Source organism: Ipomoea nil, unplaced genomic scaffold, assembly GCF_001879475.1.
Source record: "Ipomoea nil cultivar Tokyo-kokei standard unplaced genomic scaffold, Asagao_1.1 scaffold2826, whole genome shotgun sequence".
Taxonomy (NCBI): Eukaryota; Viridiplantae; Streptophyta; class Magnoliopsida; order Solanales; family Convolvulaceae; genus Ipomoea; species Ipomoea nil.
Genome location: NW_017619254.1, coordinates 161101 through 176580, shown reverse-complemented (window position 1 = coordinate 176580; position 15480 = coordinate 161101). Strand labels below are relative to the sequence as shown.

At 39.9% G+C, this 15480-nt stretch overlaps 2 protein-coding genes across 2 annotated transcripts; one reads left to right on the top strand and one right to left on the bottom strand.

The window, feature by feature from the left end:
- The first annotated feature begins 206 nt into the window (after positions 1-206).
- On the top strand, positions 207-4766 carry LOC109159079 (calmodulin-binding protein 60 D-like). Its single transcript, XM_019307086.1, has 8 exons — positions 207-601; positions 1482-1557; positions 1952-2010; positions 2219-2712; positions 2807-2967; positions 3066-3269; positions 3356-3593; positions 3734-4766. Exons 1-8 carry the CDS (start codon positions 489-491, stop codon positions 4267-4269), a joined length of 1881 nt encoding a protein of 626 aa, XP_019162631.1. The 5' UTR covers positions 207-488; the 3' UTR covers positions 4270-4766.
- Positions 4614-12183, bottom strand: LOC109159078 (anaphase-promoting complex subunit 4). The gene is made up of 19 exons (XM_019307085.1): positions 12027-12183; positions 11801-11912; positions 11352-11440; positions 10831-10908; positions 10500-10739; positions 10265-10345; positions 9481-9632; positions 9048-9208; positions 8865-8965; positions 8707-8781; positions 8174-8353; positions 7901-7983; positions 7685-7783; positions 7385-7489; positions 6686-6821; positions 6308-6535; positions 6055-6207; positions 5688-5769; positions 4614-5140 (listed from the first exon to the last, which is right to left on the bottom strand). Exons 1-19 carry the CDS (start codon positions 12093-12095, stop codon positions 5046-5048), a joined length of 2319 nt encoding a protein of 772 aa, XP_019162630.1. The 5' UTR covers positions 12096-12183; the 3' UTR covers positions 4614-5045.
- Positions 12184-15480: the final 3297 nt, after the last annotated feature.

Below are 15480 nucleotides of genomic sequence, written 5' to 3'. Positions count from 1 at the left end.
TTCCTCAATTAGCAATATAACATGTATGTTTCTGCCGACAAAACACTATCTACAGTGTATAGAGGGTGGTGATTAGATCTGGATTCTGGACCACCAGGGTGCAAAGCCGTCGGGCAGCCATCAAAATAGAAACCAATCAGAGAAGGGGAAAAAAAGACCAATTTTCTTCAGTTGATTTCGTGTAGCGGCTTAGTGGAGTCAAGCCAAACCACAGAGGTAAGAAAGTGAGAGGATGCTTCTTTGAAGTTTCCCGGAAAGCTCCAACCCCTTTCCGCGCTGTTTCAATTTGTTTCCCGCTTTCTTTCTCCCTTCCTTTTTCCTTTTCGTTCGCGCAACCTTTTATTCGCCTGGGAATCTCCCCGCCATTAATCTATTTACTTTAACTCCAAGAGAGAAGAAAGCAGTTTCTGTTAAGCTACAGAAAGCCCTAGCTCCAGATCAGATCTCGGGGTTGAAGAAGAGGTCTGAGGGAGTTTTTTGCTGTGAAAATGCAGACTAGGTACATGGAAAGATCGGCTAGTATGGCTCGGGAGAAACGACCTAATCCGGGTAGTAGTAGTGAAGAAGGCCAGCCTGATAGAAAACGCCCTGCTCTTGCCAGGTAATTTACAGATCACCACTCTCTTCTATACATGTCAGTGCATATCTGTAAGGCATAAATAATATTTTTTTAGTTGAGTTTTGAATCTTCTTGAATTGGGTTTGGTTTATTGCTTAGCAACTTCAGGTTCTGACTCCTTGGTGCGCCCTTTATGCTTAAAGGCAAACTAAAGGATATATGCATAGCTTTTTATGTTGCTTTTGTTGAAATAAAAGTGGCAATTTTGTCTTGAATTCTTGAGAAATATTGTCAGTATATCTCTAGAATATGAAGATATACACAGTGGAGACTGGAGAGTGATATAACTTGCTCCTGAATTGGCTTGAAGCTTATTTAGGTAAACTTGAGCTTCAGCTGTTGTGGGTGCTGAACTGCTGACTAAAAATAAACAAGTTCTTTGGGGCAACCCCAACCAAGTTGGTTGGACAGTTGGACTGTTGACTTAGTAATCATAAGGTCACAAGTTTGATTCTCAGCTGGAGCGTTTGCACTGGGGTTTACCCAGTGCACACTCTCGGAGCTGTCTTATGGCTAATCCTAGCCAATTGGTCAGGCTGTTGACTTGATAAACACAAGGTTACAAGTTCGATTCCCAACTGGAGTGGTTGCCATCTAGGATCACAAGATGGGGTTTACTGGTGCACACCCTCGTAGCTGCTGGGTTGTGGTCTCATGTGCATATTATTCTTGTTTTAACTTTTAAGTAAGCTACATTTACAAAAAGGATAATATGAGAAGTGTAGCGAATATCAAATTCATGAGTGCACATGTTTGTAATAAATCTTTTATCACATAAACAAAGATGCCAGTTTAAATTTCATCTATTATTGAAGTTGACCATACATAGCATGGTTTATTGAAGATCATGTGCTTAGTGCAGTGTTATTGTTGAAGCGCTGAAGGTTGACAGTCTGCAAAAGCTTTGCTCATCACTGGAGCCGATTCTTCGCAGAGTTGTAAGATTATCTGGCCTTTATGACATCTCTGTGTTCACTAGACAATTACATGCCAGAATTAGATCAAACAGCCAGCAAAACTGTTCTGTTTGTGCCTATTTTTGTTTGTCCAATAATTTATGAACTATGAAATTCACCGTTTAATTCCAATTAGAAGCTTAATAATTGATCTGTTTGCATGTATAATTCACCCACAGTGCCTCTTGTCATATTCTGTATTTTCTTTGCATTCCTTCACACTATTTTTTGCTGATTAAGTAAGACTGTAAGATTTCAAGTGGCAGTAAAATGCTTGAAAGAAATCAATAGTTGCTGAGATGCATTTGCATTTTATAGCTTTGGTTTGATATTTTGGTGTCTTTTAATCTCACTACATGTTACGTCTATGTACCAGGTTAGTGAAGAAGTGGAGCGTGCTTTGGCAAAGTTGCCCCCCGCCAAACTTAACTCTAGGTATGTTTCATGTTCCAATGCCGAAATTATTTCAGGACATGGCTTTTCTTTCGTATGAAATACATATTACTGATGAACAGGGTTTCTTTCGTATGAAATACATATACTGAAATACTTTCGTATGAAAAACATATTCTCTATCAAGTTGCAGCTTTATGTTACTTTTCTCTCCAATCTGACAGTGAGATTTATACTTACTGATGAACAGGGTTTCTCCGAAAAGAATAGAAGGACCGGATGGTAGAAACTTACAGCTACACTTTAGGTCGAAATTGTCACTACCTCTCTTTACAGGAGGGAAGGTTGAGGGAGAACAAGGTTCTTCCATCCATGTTGTTTTGCTCGATGGAAATACTGGGCGTGTTGTGACAACGGGACCAGAATCGTCGGTCAAACTGGACATTGTTGTACTCGAGGGGGATTTTAACAATGAGGACGAGGAAGGCTGGACTCAAGAAGATTTCGAGTCTCATATAGTGAAAGAGCGTGAAGGGAAGAGGCCACTTCTAACTGGGGACTTGCAAGTGACATTAAAGGAAGGCGTAGGTACCCTTGGTGAGTTGACATTTACCGACAATTCTAGCTGGATTAGAAGCCGAAAGTTTAGACTAGGTTTGAAGGTTGCACCAGGCTATTGTGAGAGCATTCACATCCGGGAAGCAAAAACAGACGCTTTCATTGTCAAGGATCACAGAGGAGAATGTGAGTGGCGTATCATATGACATATTATGGGATTGTATGATACGGTGTAATATTTATAACAATGTTGCCTAACCTGTGGTGTTTCCCTTTGCAGTGTACAAGAAACATTACCCACCTGCATTAAGCGATGAAGTTTGGAGGTTGGAAAAGATAGGAAAGGATGGATCTTTCCACAAGAGGCTAAACAAATCTGGAATATTCACAGTGGAAGACTTCCTACGACTTGTTGTGACAGACTCACAGAGGCTTCGAAATGTAAGTATAACTTATTTTAGTTTTTATGCTATAAATAAATCTTAAATAGAATTGTGACATTAGATGACAACCTTTACTTACCTTCTCTATTCACTCAGGTCCTGGGAAGTGGAATGTCAAATAAGATGTGGGAAGCTCTTGTAGAGCATGCAAAGACGTGTGTTCTAAGCGGGAAACTCTACGTCTACTATCCTGATGATATGAGGAATGTCGGGGTTGTGTTTAACAATATCTATGAACTATGTGGATTGATTGCTAGTGGACAGTATCATTCTATTGATTCTCTTTCAGACAACCAAAAGGTTTGCTACAACCACCCTACTATGCAACCTTAATTCTTCAAAATCTTCGTTGAAAATGTGAGACGAATGGCTGTCTTTTTTGGCAGGTCTATGTGGACACCTTAGTGAAGAAGGCATATGATAATTGGATGCATGTCATTGAATATGATGGCAAATCTCTTCTAAGCCTCAATGACGACAACAATTCAGATACTTCTCAACATAACCCCATAGTTGGCTCACAGAACCATTCAAACTCTTTCGCTAATCAGCTAAATGTTCCAGCTCTCCCGCCCTCAATTCCTTCGGAGCAGCCTGCTATGAATCCAGGACCAAACATTGGAGGTAAAACTATGTTTAGATTGCTTAGATTGCCTGTGCAAATTATCTACTTAACCTTTTCGGTGATCAGTTAAGTTTTGGGTTAGGGTTTTAGGTTGTTACCTTTAGTTCAGCTCTGAAGTTGAACTTTTTCCTTTCACCAGGGTATAATGACAGCATGAGTGGCAGATTTCTGATGCAGTCTCAGAACATGGATCTCAATGTCACGGGACACTTAAATGGTCCTTTCCAGAATCACTTGATAGGCACGTCGCAGCAGACTCAGCCTCCTGGAACTGAGAATATGCTGGCGCTTCGACCTCAACAGTCTTCAATGTCCAACTTTCTTACTCCTGGTACAACAAATCTTACTTCTGATGACTACTTTACTGAGGAAGATATTCGGCTAAGGAGTCATGAGATGCTTGAAAATGAGGACATGCAGCATCTTCTCCGTATTTTCAACATGGGCGGCCATAGTCACACTTCTACTAATGTCATGGAAGAAAATTACCCGTATGCATCAGCATACATGCCCAATATGTCATCGACGTTTGGGTTTGATGATGACCGGTCACGTTCTTCAGGAAAAGCTGTCGTCGGTTGGCTCAAGCTTAAAGCAGCCTTGAGATGGGGCATCTTCATCAGGAAGAAAGCTGCAGAGAGAAGAGCACAAATTGTTGAACTGGACAACTTGTAGATACGCCTTCTCTGTACTTCGCTTTGATGTTTGAGGGCTTCTAAGGTAAAAGCATCAATCCATGAGTTGGGAATTGTTCCTATTTCCCATTTAAGCATATGCATCTGCTGCTAGTATTGGGTTGATGAATGTCAAAGCCTTTCTCACTGTACAGAGAGTGCTCTCAATCAACAAAAGTAATGAGGACATTCTCAGCACAAGTGCAGGCATTTTGAATGACTGCAAGTATTGCTCTCTTAGGGGAGGGGGAATCCCTGGATCCTAGGATTTATGTATGCTTCTTCTGTATTGACTAGCTTAGTGGGATTATAGTATAGTAGTGCATGCTTAGTTTTCTCTTCCACTTTTTTTTTTGGGTAATTTTAAATAAAATTTGCTATGTTTCTAGTCTTCATGTGCCCATTTTGGGATCAAATTCACACTGATCTGTCATTTCTGATGCATTGTAATGATCAAAATATGTAATCCATAAACTGTACTGCTTTCTTCTCTATCAAGTATTGGTCTTTTAATGAACCAATGAAAAAAACAAAAAAGATAAAACATATACTGAACCAGGAGATCAAATAATGCTCAAGATTTCAAATACTCATTAAAATATGCGAATACTAAAGATTCTTGCACTTAACTGGACAAGGATAATACATAACCTCACATCCTGACTAGAATTGCTTGTCCTCAGGTTTTTACATATGCATACAAATAAAAGATGGGAAAGTTTTAGGAAAATTTACATGAAAGCAGACTGGCACCTGGAAAACAGACAGCAGTTGTCTTCACTCTGCATCCGAGATTTCATCCTCATCTTCATCCAGGATGTAAACTAAAGCACGCTTTCTTGCAGCAAAAACACAAGCCACACCTCTTGAAGCTGTCAATGAAAATCATAACAAGATAAATGTTTGCTCAGCTTAACAGATCTCAAGGCTTTATGCAATACAAAGTGATGCTAAAATAGTTGCTGGCTGTCATGGGAAACAAATAGAAGCCGTACAGGACAAAATTGCTTTTTTTTTCTTTTGGTGAAACAGAGACCTCCTAGGTGGCAAATATCCTATAGTGAGAGAGAGAGAGAGAATACTCACATCCCTCTACAATAACTTTGGATGGAAGACAATAATTCATAATTAAGCTGTTTTATTTAAAACAAATGACCAGTGAACAGCATTATAAATTTCCTTGGTTGAAAATGACTTGCAAAATCATTCTCTAAGTACCACCTGAATTTTTCAAAAATAAATTTTCTCAAAAAAAAACAAAAAAGAAGAAGATTTATTATGTTATGAATTCCCAAAAAGGTTGGTCATTCCAAATGCAGTCCACATTGCTATGAGCCTATGACACAAGAGTGGGTACTTTGAACAAACGCTTTATAAGTATAATCCAAACCAAGAAAATACAGAAGTAATAGCACTCACCACTCACTGCCAAGGGTGGTATGACAGAGTGAGGTATTCCTCGAACCTTTTCACTTTCTAGTGTCAATTGCATGAGACAATCCTATATCAAAAGTAAACAGAAGGTCATATGACAAGAACTAGGCAAGAAGTTGAAGAAAGCCTAGTTTGTTCTTTATTGGATCAAATCCACACTAGTTGGAAAATAGCAAGACATACAAAGTGAATTTAAAATATTAAACAAGGTTCTCCACATTCAAGTGAAGTCCTATAAAACGGCTATACACTGCAACCTATCTAATTCTAGGAATGCAACATGTATAACTGGAAAACATGTTTATCCTATTCAGTAAGCTAACTATATGGATTACAAAGTGGTAGTTTTTACCTTAAGTTGAAGAACCTTCCATGAGTTCTGACTGGAAGATCTTGAGATGGATACAAATGGGAGGTCACCAGCTTGGAGAATCATCATATAAGCATTTCCAGAGCCCTCAGAACTAGCAGTAATTTCATCTAGTAGTAAAACAAGTTGTGCATCCTGTTTTAAATGGTGAAATGTTATGTTGTGTTTATATAGGGGAAGATTTACATCTTATCTAATGCTAATAATCTAATATGACGAAAAAAATCTTGTTTACCTTATATAATGATAGATCCACACAATTGTAGCCATCAGGAATGCATAAGAGGGAAGCTTCTAATGAAGTGTATCCTTTCTCTGAATTGCCCATATCATGTATGACCCCCCTTACTATGCCAATGCAGTTTGTGATATTTGAGATGGAATTATCAGGTACTCTGAAGGAAATGTAATCAGTAAGCCTCTGTTGACTAGTTTCACAATCTGAACTTTCATGTAAATCCTCCTGCAATAGAAAGTGACAATAAGAACACATTTTGGTTGTCAGAGCTATATCCAGAAAACAGCCTAAAGCGCCATCAAGGAGGTGCACTTCATAAAGTCTACATAATGTATTAGTCATGCTGTAAATATTCAAGTTTTACATCGCAAGTACCTTGTAGTATGATATAGATGCTGGGATTATGGAGGACTTCACTGTTGAAGCAGCCATAGGAAAAAGAGGGAGCAGATCCTTACATAGTATTCTCTTGGAAATAGTAGCAAAGGGCATCTGAAAAGCCTCCTGTAAACTGCAAATTGTACATCATGAAATCAAGCCACTAAAACCATTGAACCAAGGAGCAGAAAAACACAGAAAGTCAAACAAAGGAAAAGGATCCAGTGAGTTAGATGTATTAACCAACGACAAAAAAAGTGAAGAGTTTATAATACTGCAATAAACTTGTGTGATACTTCAAAGTGCAGATTTACTATAAAATTCTGATAAACATAACACTTGTAACTGAATCTTCGTAACACGTGTGTTCAAGCATGCAAACGCATTTCTTGGTTATAGACATGACATCTAGATGTAAGGTCAAGAAAATCCAATAAAACATTTACACATCTTATGTGTAAGTACATATGTGTTTGCATTACTGTTCCATGTATAAATGTCATCTTTGAAAATGATTAATGTAAGTACATGTTTATTTGCATTACTGTTCCCTGTATAAATGGCATCATTGAAAATGATTAAATAGAAAGCATTCAAGATTTCAAGGAGAGAACAATGCAAGCAATGGCTGGTGATGCTTCAAAAACAATGGTAGGAATCTTTAAAAACAAGAATAGAAAGGGAAGAGTGGCATACCAACTCTCCATTTGTTGAAATTCTTCTGCTAATGTCCTTTTCAAGAATGCAGTATCTAAGAACCCACCAAAATGTGCAAGTTCTTTAATTCTTTGCATTGTTTCCCTGATGAACAAAGAAGACATCAGCATGGAATTGGTGTACACCCTCTGCAGGTCATTGCATATTTACTAACCACTGCACAATGATAAGAACTTTATGAAAGAAATTAAGTGTTAAACTGAGAATATTAAAAAAAAAAAAAAAAAAAAAAACCTTATCTAATGTTCAAGTTTTAAATTGGTTGAAAACACCACTTACAAGTCGACTTCTATGGAATGATCACCTTCAGATAATTCCAGCAACTGTTTTATAGGATCTTGGTCATAGAGAAACTTCAGGAATATAATGACAAGTTCACTGTCAAAACAAAAATGAAAAAGATCTCAAGATGGAAATAAATAGTTTTGGCCAACATTTTTAAACTTCCAGAAAATTGGCAAAGAAGTGAGAAGAAAGTGAATGTGGATTCCAAACCTACTGAAAGGTTGAAGCTGATCACTTTGTTCAGACATCAATATCTTCACGGATTTCAGAAGCCAACTGAAAAAATTTGAAAACTGAAACAAAGACTATTAGAATGGTAACAATATTAAAATGAAGGCAAGAAAAGAGCTAGTAATTTCAAAGTTAAAAATTACTCCGTATACGGCATAAGCGCTCTACTTGCTTGAACAGTGCAAACAGAAAGAAATAAATAAGCATGTGGCTGCAAGATAAGTAGAATGCCCTACACAAACAAAGGCATACCTGCTGAACCACAGTACATAAAACCCTCGTAAATCGTTCAACTTGTATGAGAAACATTCCAGCATTCTCTGTTGCATTACCCATTAATTTCTCATCCAAACCAATACCTTGATAGCGAGCACGCCATTTGGAAAGGGCTTGAAGTTCTCCAATTCTAAATCCAATAATTTCTGCAGCAGGCTGGAAACTAGAGCTTTAGAGTTAATGTTTCCTTAACAAAGCCGTTTTTAGAAATTGAGAATCACTACCAATTACACCATTATAAGACCAGCAAGAGTATTTAAGTATGAGAATAAAATAATATACAGGCTTCATAGCTTATGAACTGTCAAAACTCTAAGGAATTCTGCATGCACTTTCAAATTGTTATCTATTTAAATCATTCAAGAAAAGGCCCTTCAAATAATCATGAAAGCTGCTGCATCTTTAAGATGCATGTTTGTCTTTCTATGAATATAATAACCCAAATAAAACTTTTATCAGTATTATGACACCATATAATACTTTTAAGGTATGAGACAGATCAAAGGCACCTGTAGATGATCAAGTACTACTAGCTGAAGCTCTTTTCCAGCACCACAAACTACCTTTGCCACCCTCTTAAGACCCTGAAAAATATAACCACATGAACTATGATGACTATTAATCACCTATTCTTCAGATTGTTTAGCAAGTGAGGTTACTAGGTTACCGCTTCACCAAGTGAGTTGACTAAAAATTGATGAACTGCTGGGCTTGTCCTGGCCCCACCCAAAAGGCTCAGAAACTCCTCTTGAGGACTGGAGTCAATTCCTGTGAAGTGGCAGAAGAAATGGGACCATTACACGAGCAAAAAGGCCATCAAAGTTGTGTGTCTTGGAGATTGAGACATTACCATGGTCAATAATGAGGGAGGATAAAGCATTGAACTTTTCATTAAAAGTGTGCATGGCATCAGACCACTGCTTAGACATGACTGATAGTGATGCCCGGATAACCTCGCCTAGATCTTCAATGTTGGAAGCCTGTTGAGCCACCTGATAAAGCTCATTTTTCCTAGAATTGGTTTCCAAAGTAAAGCAAACAAACTAAGAACAAATTACAATTGGCAAGCACATCAATGTGTAAAACCACGTGCTATCAGTTATATTAATTATGCACAAGGGCCCCCTCAATGAAATTCAATACTCATGTCATGGAACTAAGACCCTAATAAGAAGAATGGTTCAGTAAAACAAGTTAACATGCAGGACCACAAAGGTCATTGGCTGGGACATACAGAAACAATCACAAACAGATGCATTGTGAATTTTGTGATATTGGATTACCTTTTGGAAAAAATTGAAGTGTCAAGAACTAGGCAATGGAATCCTGTTAACACATGATTAGACATCTGCTTTGCACCTACTTCAAGACTAGCTATGGAGAGGTCCCCACTGCACATGACTACCAAATGGCAAAGATCTTTTGACAAAGAGACCTGGCAATAAGAGAGAAATAAAATAGTATTACTCTGCAAAGACCTGATTATCTTGCAAGAACAGTATTGTATAAATTTTCAATTGCAAAACTAGATCAAAAATCAAGAAAGAAAGAAATAGAAAAAAGAACCAACATTTTTGTAGTCATTCGGTCATTCCAATAAAACAAGAAAATGTAAATTTAAAAAAATAATAATAAAAAAAAACCTCAAAAACCACACATTTTTAAATATATTTTCTTCCATATAAATTACGGATTAGCACACCTCTCAGGGAAGTGAAAAACTGCTTCTACGCATTTAACTATTTAAGCAATATATGATAGGAAATGGAGAATCTAGCAAGAATCTTGACAAATCATCTGCTTGTCTTAACATTGGAATGATTTATTCTTTATAAACATTGCATTTCCTATTTCAAGCCCTGTTATGAGTCTCCTCTTGCTAACTGCTGCTTACTTAGACAGCAACATAAATACATCACAAATCTAGACAACCAAAACCTTCCTGGATTAAGAAGATTATGACATTTTTCTTACAGTTGACAGAACTAAAAGAAACCATAACTGAAATATAGTTGAAGAAATGTGTTGTCCGAAAATAAAACTATCAAAGGGAACTTAATATCTTACATTACAAATGGAAGTATTCAGGAGTTGGTTAGACGAATGGCCTCTTTGAACCAAACTATCAACAATAAGACTGTGCAGATTCTTGTGTATCATGCCATATGATGTCCACAAAGACAAACAATATGTTAGATGGCTTCTCTAAAGAGATGCCCATGAATATGTGTTGGTAAAGAACTTAGGAGAACTTTTTAACACTTACAAATTTTAGTTCCCCATAACATGATGATTAACTTACAATTTTTCCTATTGGGAATATGCCAAAGATACTGAAACATATGTTTCCATCCTTGTCCCCACTGCATAATATGTTATATCGTTGATGTGAAGAATTTGATAGCTCTCTGAATGAATCTTCAGCCTCATCCATGAAACCACTATCCCCAGGTACAAGTCCAGGCATCCTGGGAACTCTTGGGGGAGCCGGAAAGAAACGTGAAGTACGGTCTTCATAACTCGGGATATTACCATTGTCATCCTGAATTCAAAGAAAATCAGATAGGAGTTACCCCATTTTTTGTTAATTTTTAAGATTTGCACATATGTAAAGAGAAAGCAAGGATGCTAACCTTCTCTTCATCCTCCTCCCAATTGAGACATATAACGGCAACTGTGTGGGATTTTATGCTCCGCAGAAGTTTTCCATTCTGCTTACAAGAAGAGACACCCAAAATATACAATGATGGATAAAGATATCATTTTTTCTAGCAAATGTACAGAGTGACAGCACAAAAAAAACAGCATCTTATATTAAGATGAAAGTTTGATACCATAAAATCAATCAATCAGTCTCATGTCAATTCTGCCAACATCTTATATTATACAGAATCTAATGATGATGGATTTGTATTCATTAGAAAATATTAACCTGCAAAATGGCTGGATCGACTGCTCAATTCTTCTTGCTTTAAAAAAAAAAAAAAGTATTTTTCTTATAAAAAGCACAAAGCAGACATAAAAAATTTATGCACAGATTCTGAGTCAATCAACTAATGGTCTAGATAGCAACAGTCTCATCTTTTGTACAAACAAATCATTTTTGTCGATTGTTATAGCACTGAAAAAATGCATCTTCAAAATACCAACTTACTTCCACATCATGCAATGAAATCGTTCCGTCTTCAAGCCCAATTGCTATTGCTTTTCCATCAGGACGCCAGCATAGCGATGTTATCTTCCCTAGACACAAGGCAAAAAAAAATTGTAAGAGATCAAGTTTACAGAATGTAACTATGAATTTATTCTCCTTGCTAGCATGAAAGCTAAAACCTCAATTTATAGAAACAATTTTACAACATTATGAAAATAGTAAAATTTCATCACTAAAATGTTCTGATATTCGATAACCAGAGAGAGGGAAACGGTCACACTCAAAGTGAGACAAAAAAATATCTCTTAACTTTGAATTTTTATTTTACAAAAGATCCATAATGACTACAAATTGTTAAAAGCCCCGAAGTTAAACAAATTCTTTTTAGTATTAACATCAGAATTATAATGTATGCAACAAAAATGAGGCATTTTTAGTGGAGGAGGTACCTGGAGAAATAGTCCAGAGCCTCTGCCAATTGAAACGATGAAGAAGCAGTTTTGATTCCTCTGTAACCATTGCAAGAAGATCCTTCTCTGGGTTCCATTCAGCTATTTTTATCTGCGAACCAATAATTAAATTAATTTTTAAAAAAAAATAATAAAATAAAAAAATAATAATAGAAAACTACTGAGAAGCTTATGCTAGTGTATGTACTATCTGAAGGAGGTAAACCTGGGAAGCAATGGGCTTGTCGAATTGAAGCTGAAATGGAACTACTCTTTCACTTTCATATGTCTCCATGCTCACTCGCTCTGTTTCGAGTGAGACTTCTTTCCAGTATTTTGCGAGCGAGGGCGGGGAATTTGTGCGCTTTTTTGCTTCAAGAGGAGAATTGCTATTTAGGTTTTGTTGGGAACCCCTCATTTTATTATAAATTATATTTGAGTCTCAATTTTAAATAAAATACGTTTATGCCCCTCAATTCTCTTTGTTCTTCTCATTTTGGTCATGTCCTTTAATAATTTACTAATCTCTCACATTTCGCTCTAGGGTATGATTGGGAATTTGGGACTTTGGGCCCGCATGGACTCATCTCAATGGTTCACTGTGCAATATTTGATAGAAGAGACCAATGTTTGAACCTCGACAGCGGCAGTGTGGAGATTATGTCCAAAGTGGGTGACGGTAATAATGTTACCGGAAATATAATATTAGAATAACGTTACGTGAAAGAGAGAGTAACAATAGTTGTATTGCTTTTGTCTCAGTATAGAAAATACAATGTGTCCCCCCTTGCTAGCTGAGGGGAGTTCTATTTATGCTAAGTTCTGACGGTAACAACATGAAGAGTCATAATTGGAGAGCTGAGGCTAACGGCAATAGCATGAAGAATCATGAATGAGGCGCTCAGCTTTAATTCTCTCCCTTCAATGCAATGAATGGTCATAATGTTTCCACCCGTTGGTGTTCTGCCCGTTGGAGTTCTGCCTGTTGGAATTCAACACGATGTCGGGTTAAATATGGTGTCGGGTCAAGTGCTGCTTATGATCTGGGTCGGGTGCCAGCACCATTATCCTGTCACCAGTCCCCCCTACTCCTGAGTCTATGGATGTGTTTGAGTTGACTTAGGAGTAAGGCTGAATTTGCTTGATATCGTGTCCGGTTAATCCCGAGTATGTGATTTTAGTTTCCAAATCACACATGAATTTATTTTTTTTTTATGCTTGCAAGACGGGCTGCGGCTTAGGCTGGCCGAGGTGCGTGCCTCCGGCCGATCACGGCCGAGGCGTGCACCCCAGCCGATCGTTCGTGGCCGAGGCGTGCGCCTCGGTCGACCGTGGCCGAGGCGTCGCCTTGGCCGATCGCGGTTGAGGCGTCGCCTCGACCGACCGTGGCCGAGGCGTGCGCCTCGGCCGATCGTGGCCGAGGCGTGCGCCTTGGCCGATCGTGGTCGAAGCGTCGCCTCGACCGATCGTGGCCGAGGCGAGCTCTGGCAATTTTTTTTTTTTTTTTGGATCGAGGCGCCGCGCCTTGGCTTCTAGCCGAGGCGTCTCCTCAGCCACTTGGCCGAGGCGTCGCCTCGACCAGAAGGCCGAGACGTGCGCCTCGGCTTGTGGCGGAGGCGCTGCCCGGCCTTTTATTATTTTTTTTTTTTTGGATCGAGGCGCCGCGCCTCGGCTTTTGGCCGAGGCGTCGCCTCAGCCACTTGGCCGAGGCCGCTGGCCGAGGCGTGCGCCTCGGCCTTGGCTGAGGCGCGGCCTCAGCTATAAGGCCGAGACGTGCGCCTCGGCATGTGGCTGAGGCGCTGCCCGGCCTTTTTATTATTTATTTATTATTTTTTTTTTTTGGATCGAGGCGTCGCCTCTGCCACTTGGCCGAGGCGCGGCCTCAACCATCTGGCCGAGGCGTCGCCTCGACCAGAAGGCCGAGACGTGCTCCTCGACCAGTGGTTGAGGCGCTGCCCGACCCTTTTTTTTTTTTTTTTTTCTTCGGCTGAGGCGGACTTCGGCTCGCCACCCGAGTTTTGTCTCGGCCAACCCGTGGCCGAGGACTCGGTTCTCTATTTTTTTTTTATTTTATCTTATCTTATTTTTATTATTATTATTATTATTATTTTACAATGCGGCGTCGGCCGGCTTTTGGTTGATCGAAGGTGGTGTTGAGAACCTTTTATTTGAGCAAAGTAACCTGGGCAGACCATGATTACAAAATATTGTTTACATGTCTGGGCGGACCACGACTACAAAGTATTACTAATAATATCTAACTAAATGTTCTGAGCTCCATACCCGATCGATCATCCTTGCAGTTGGTGTGGACTTGTAGATCCTTTCTGCCAATCTTTTTGCATGCTTTTACGTAACAACTGCGGGCTGCTCGCTGGTCTCCTTTGACGACTCCTACCCCATTCGGAGTATGGAACTTCATACACAAGTGTTCCACCGACACTATGGCCTTGAGGTCCTCCAGTGCCGGCCTCCCCAATATGATGTTGTGCGCACAAGCGAGTCTTACCACGATAAATTCTACGTCAAGTTTGCGAATGTTAGGGCTCGTGCCTATCTCCACTGGTAAGACCACTGACCCCTTTGTCTCCACTGAATCACCCGTAAATCCAGAGAGTGTGGTACGTACTTCTTTGAGTTGGTTCCTAGGTATCCCTAACTTGGTGAAGGCATCGTAATACATCACGTTGACTGAGCTTCCTGTGTCGATTAAGATGCGGTGGACCATGACATCGTTGACGTCCATCTTAATCACCAGGGCGTCACGATGGGGTAACGGGCCCTCTGGGAGGTCATCATCAGAGAAGGTGATGGCCTCCTGTCTCTGTTTTTTTTCTCTAGGAAGACTCACCACTTCTCCCACGTATAGCTGCCGGCTCCACTTCTTTCTTTCCGCGGGCGTGTCGCCCCCTGCGGGTCCACTATAGATAAAGTGTATGGTGTGCTTCTTTTGTCGTCTGGGCGCCACCTCGGTTTCTTTCTCGCTATCATTCTGCTCATATATTTGGTCGTGTTCTCTTTTTTTGGCGTTCGAGGTGGACGGCTCTGTGCCATCCTCATTCCTCCAGACATTTTTTGGTGGATTGTGTTGCGGCTGTTGCTGCTGCTTGGATCACTTGACGAAATGTCGGAAGTAGCCCTGCTGGATGAGTTCTTCTATTTGTCTCTTCAAAACGTGACACTCATCCGTATCGTGGCCGGTTTGCCTATGAAACCTGCAGTACTTTGTTTGGTCCGCCTTCGGGGAGACCTTCATGCACTCCTCGGGGAATTCTACCATTCCCATCTCCTCAGCTTGCTCTAGAATGACACTGACGGGATGGGTAAGAGGAGTTAGATTACGCAATGGAACCAGGCGAGGTCGTTCGTGGTCTCGGCCTTTCCCTGCGGTCGGGTGGTTCGAGAGTGGTGCCTGGCTGGGCGGGCCCGCTTTCCCAGGCTTCCCACCTTTCCTTCCATCCTCTTCGTCCTTCTTCTTCCTGTCGACGTCCTCTGCTTCGGCATAGCGGCTAGCCATCCTTATCAGATCTTCGTAAGAGCGGGGGTGGTGGGCGTTCAACTGCTTGTGGAAATACCATGATTTTAAGCCATAGATAAATATCGGGATCGCCGCCTTGGAGTCGAAATCGTAGACATTATTGACTTCCTTTTTCCATTTTATCAGGAAGTCTTTGAGGCTC

What these genes read in the sequence shown, in the direction of transcription:
- LOC109159079 (XM_019307086.1), top strand. Translation starts at nt 489, where the DNA reads ATGCAGACTAGGTACATGGAAAGATCGGCTAGTATGGCTCGGGAGAAA. An exon ending in ACTCACAGAGGCTTCGAAAT is followed by an intron (nt 2,968 to 3,065) that starts GTAAGTATAACT and finishes CTATTCACTCAG; the next exon opens with GTCCTGGGAAGTGGAATGTC. An exon ending in CTCTTTCAGACAACCAAAAG is followed by an intron (nt 3,270 to 3,355) that starts GTTTGCTACAAC and finishes CTTTTTTGGCAG; the next exon opens with GTCTATGTGGACACCTTAGT.
- LOC109159078 (XM_019307085.1), bottom strand. Translation starts at nt 12,095, where the DNA reads ATGGAGACATATGAAAGTGAAAGAGTAGTTCCATTTCAGCTTCAATTC. An exon ending in TAGTACTTGATCATCTACAG is followed by an intron (nt 8,354 to 8,706) that starts GTGCCTTTGATC and finishes TCTAGTTTCCAG; the next exon opens with CCTGCTGCAGAAATTATTGG. An exon ending in TATGTACTGTGGTTCAGCAG is followed by an intron (nt 7,984 to 8,173) that starts GTATGCCTTTGT and finishes TCTTTGTTTCAG; the next exon opens with TTTTCAAATTTTTTCAGTTG.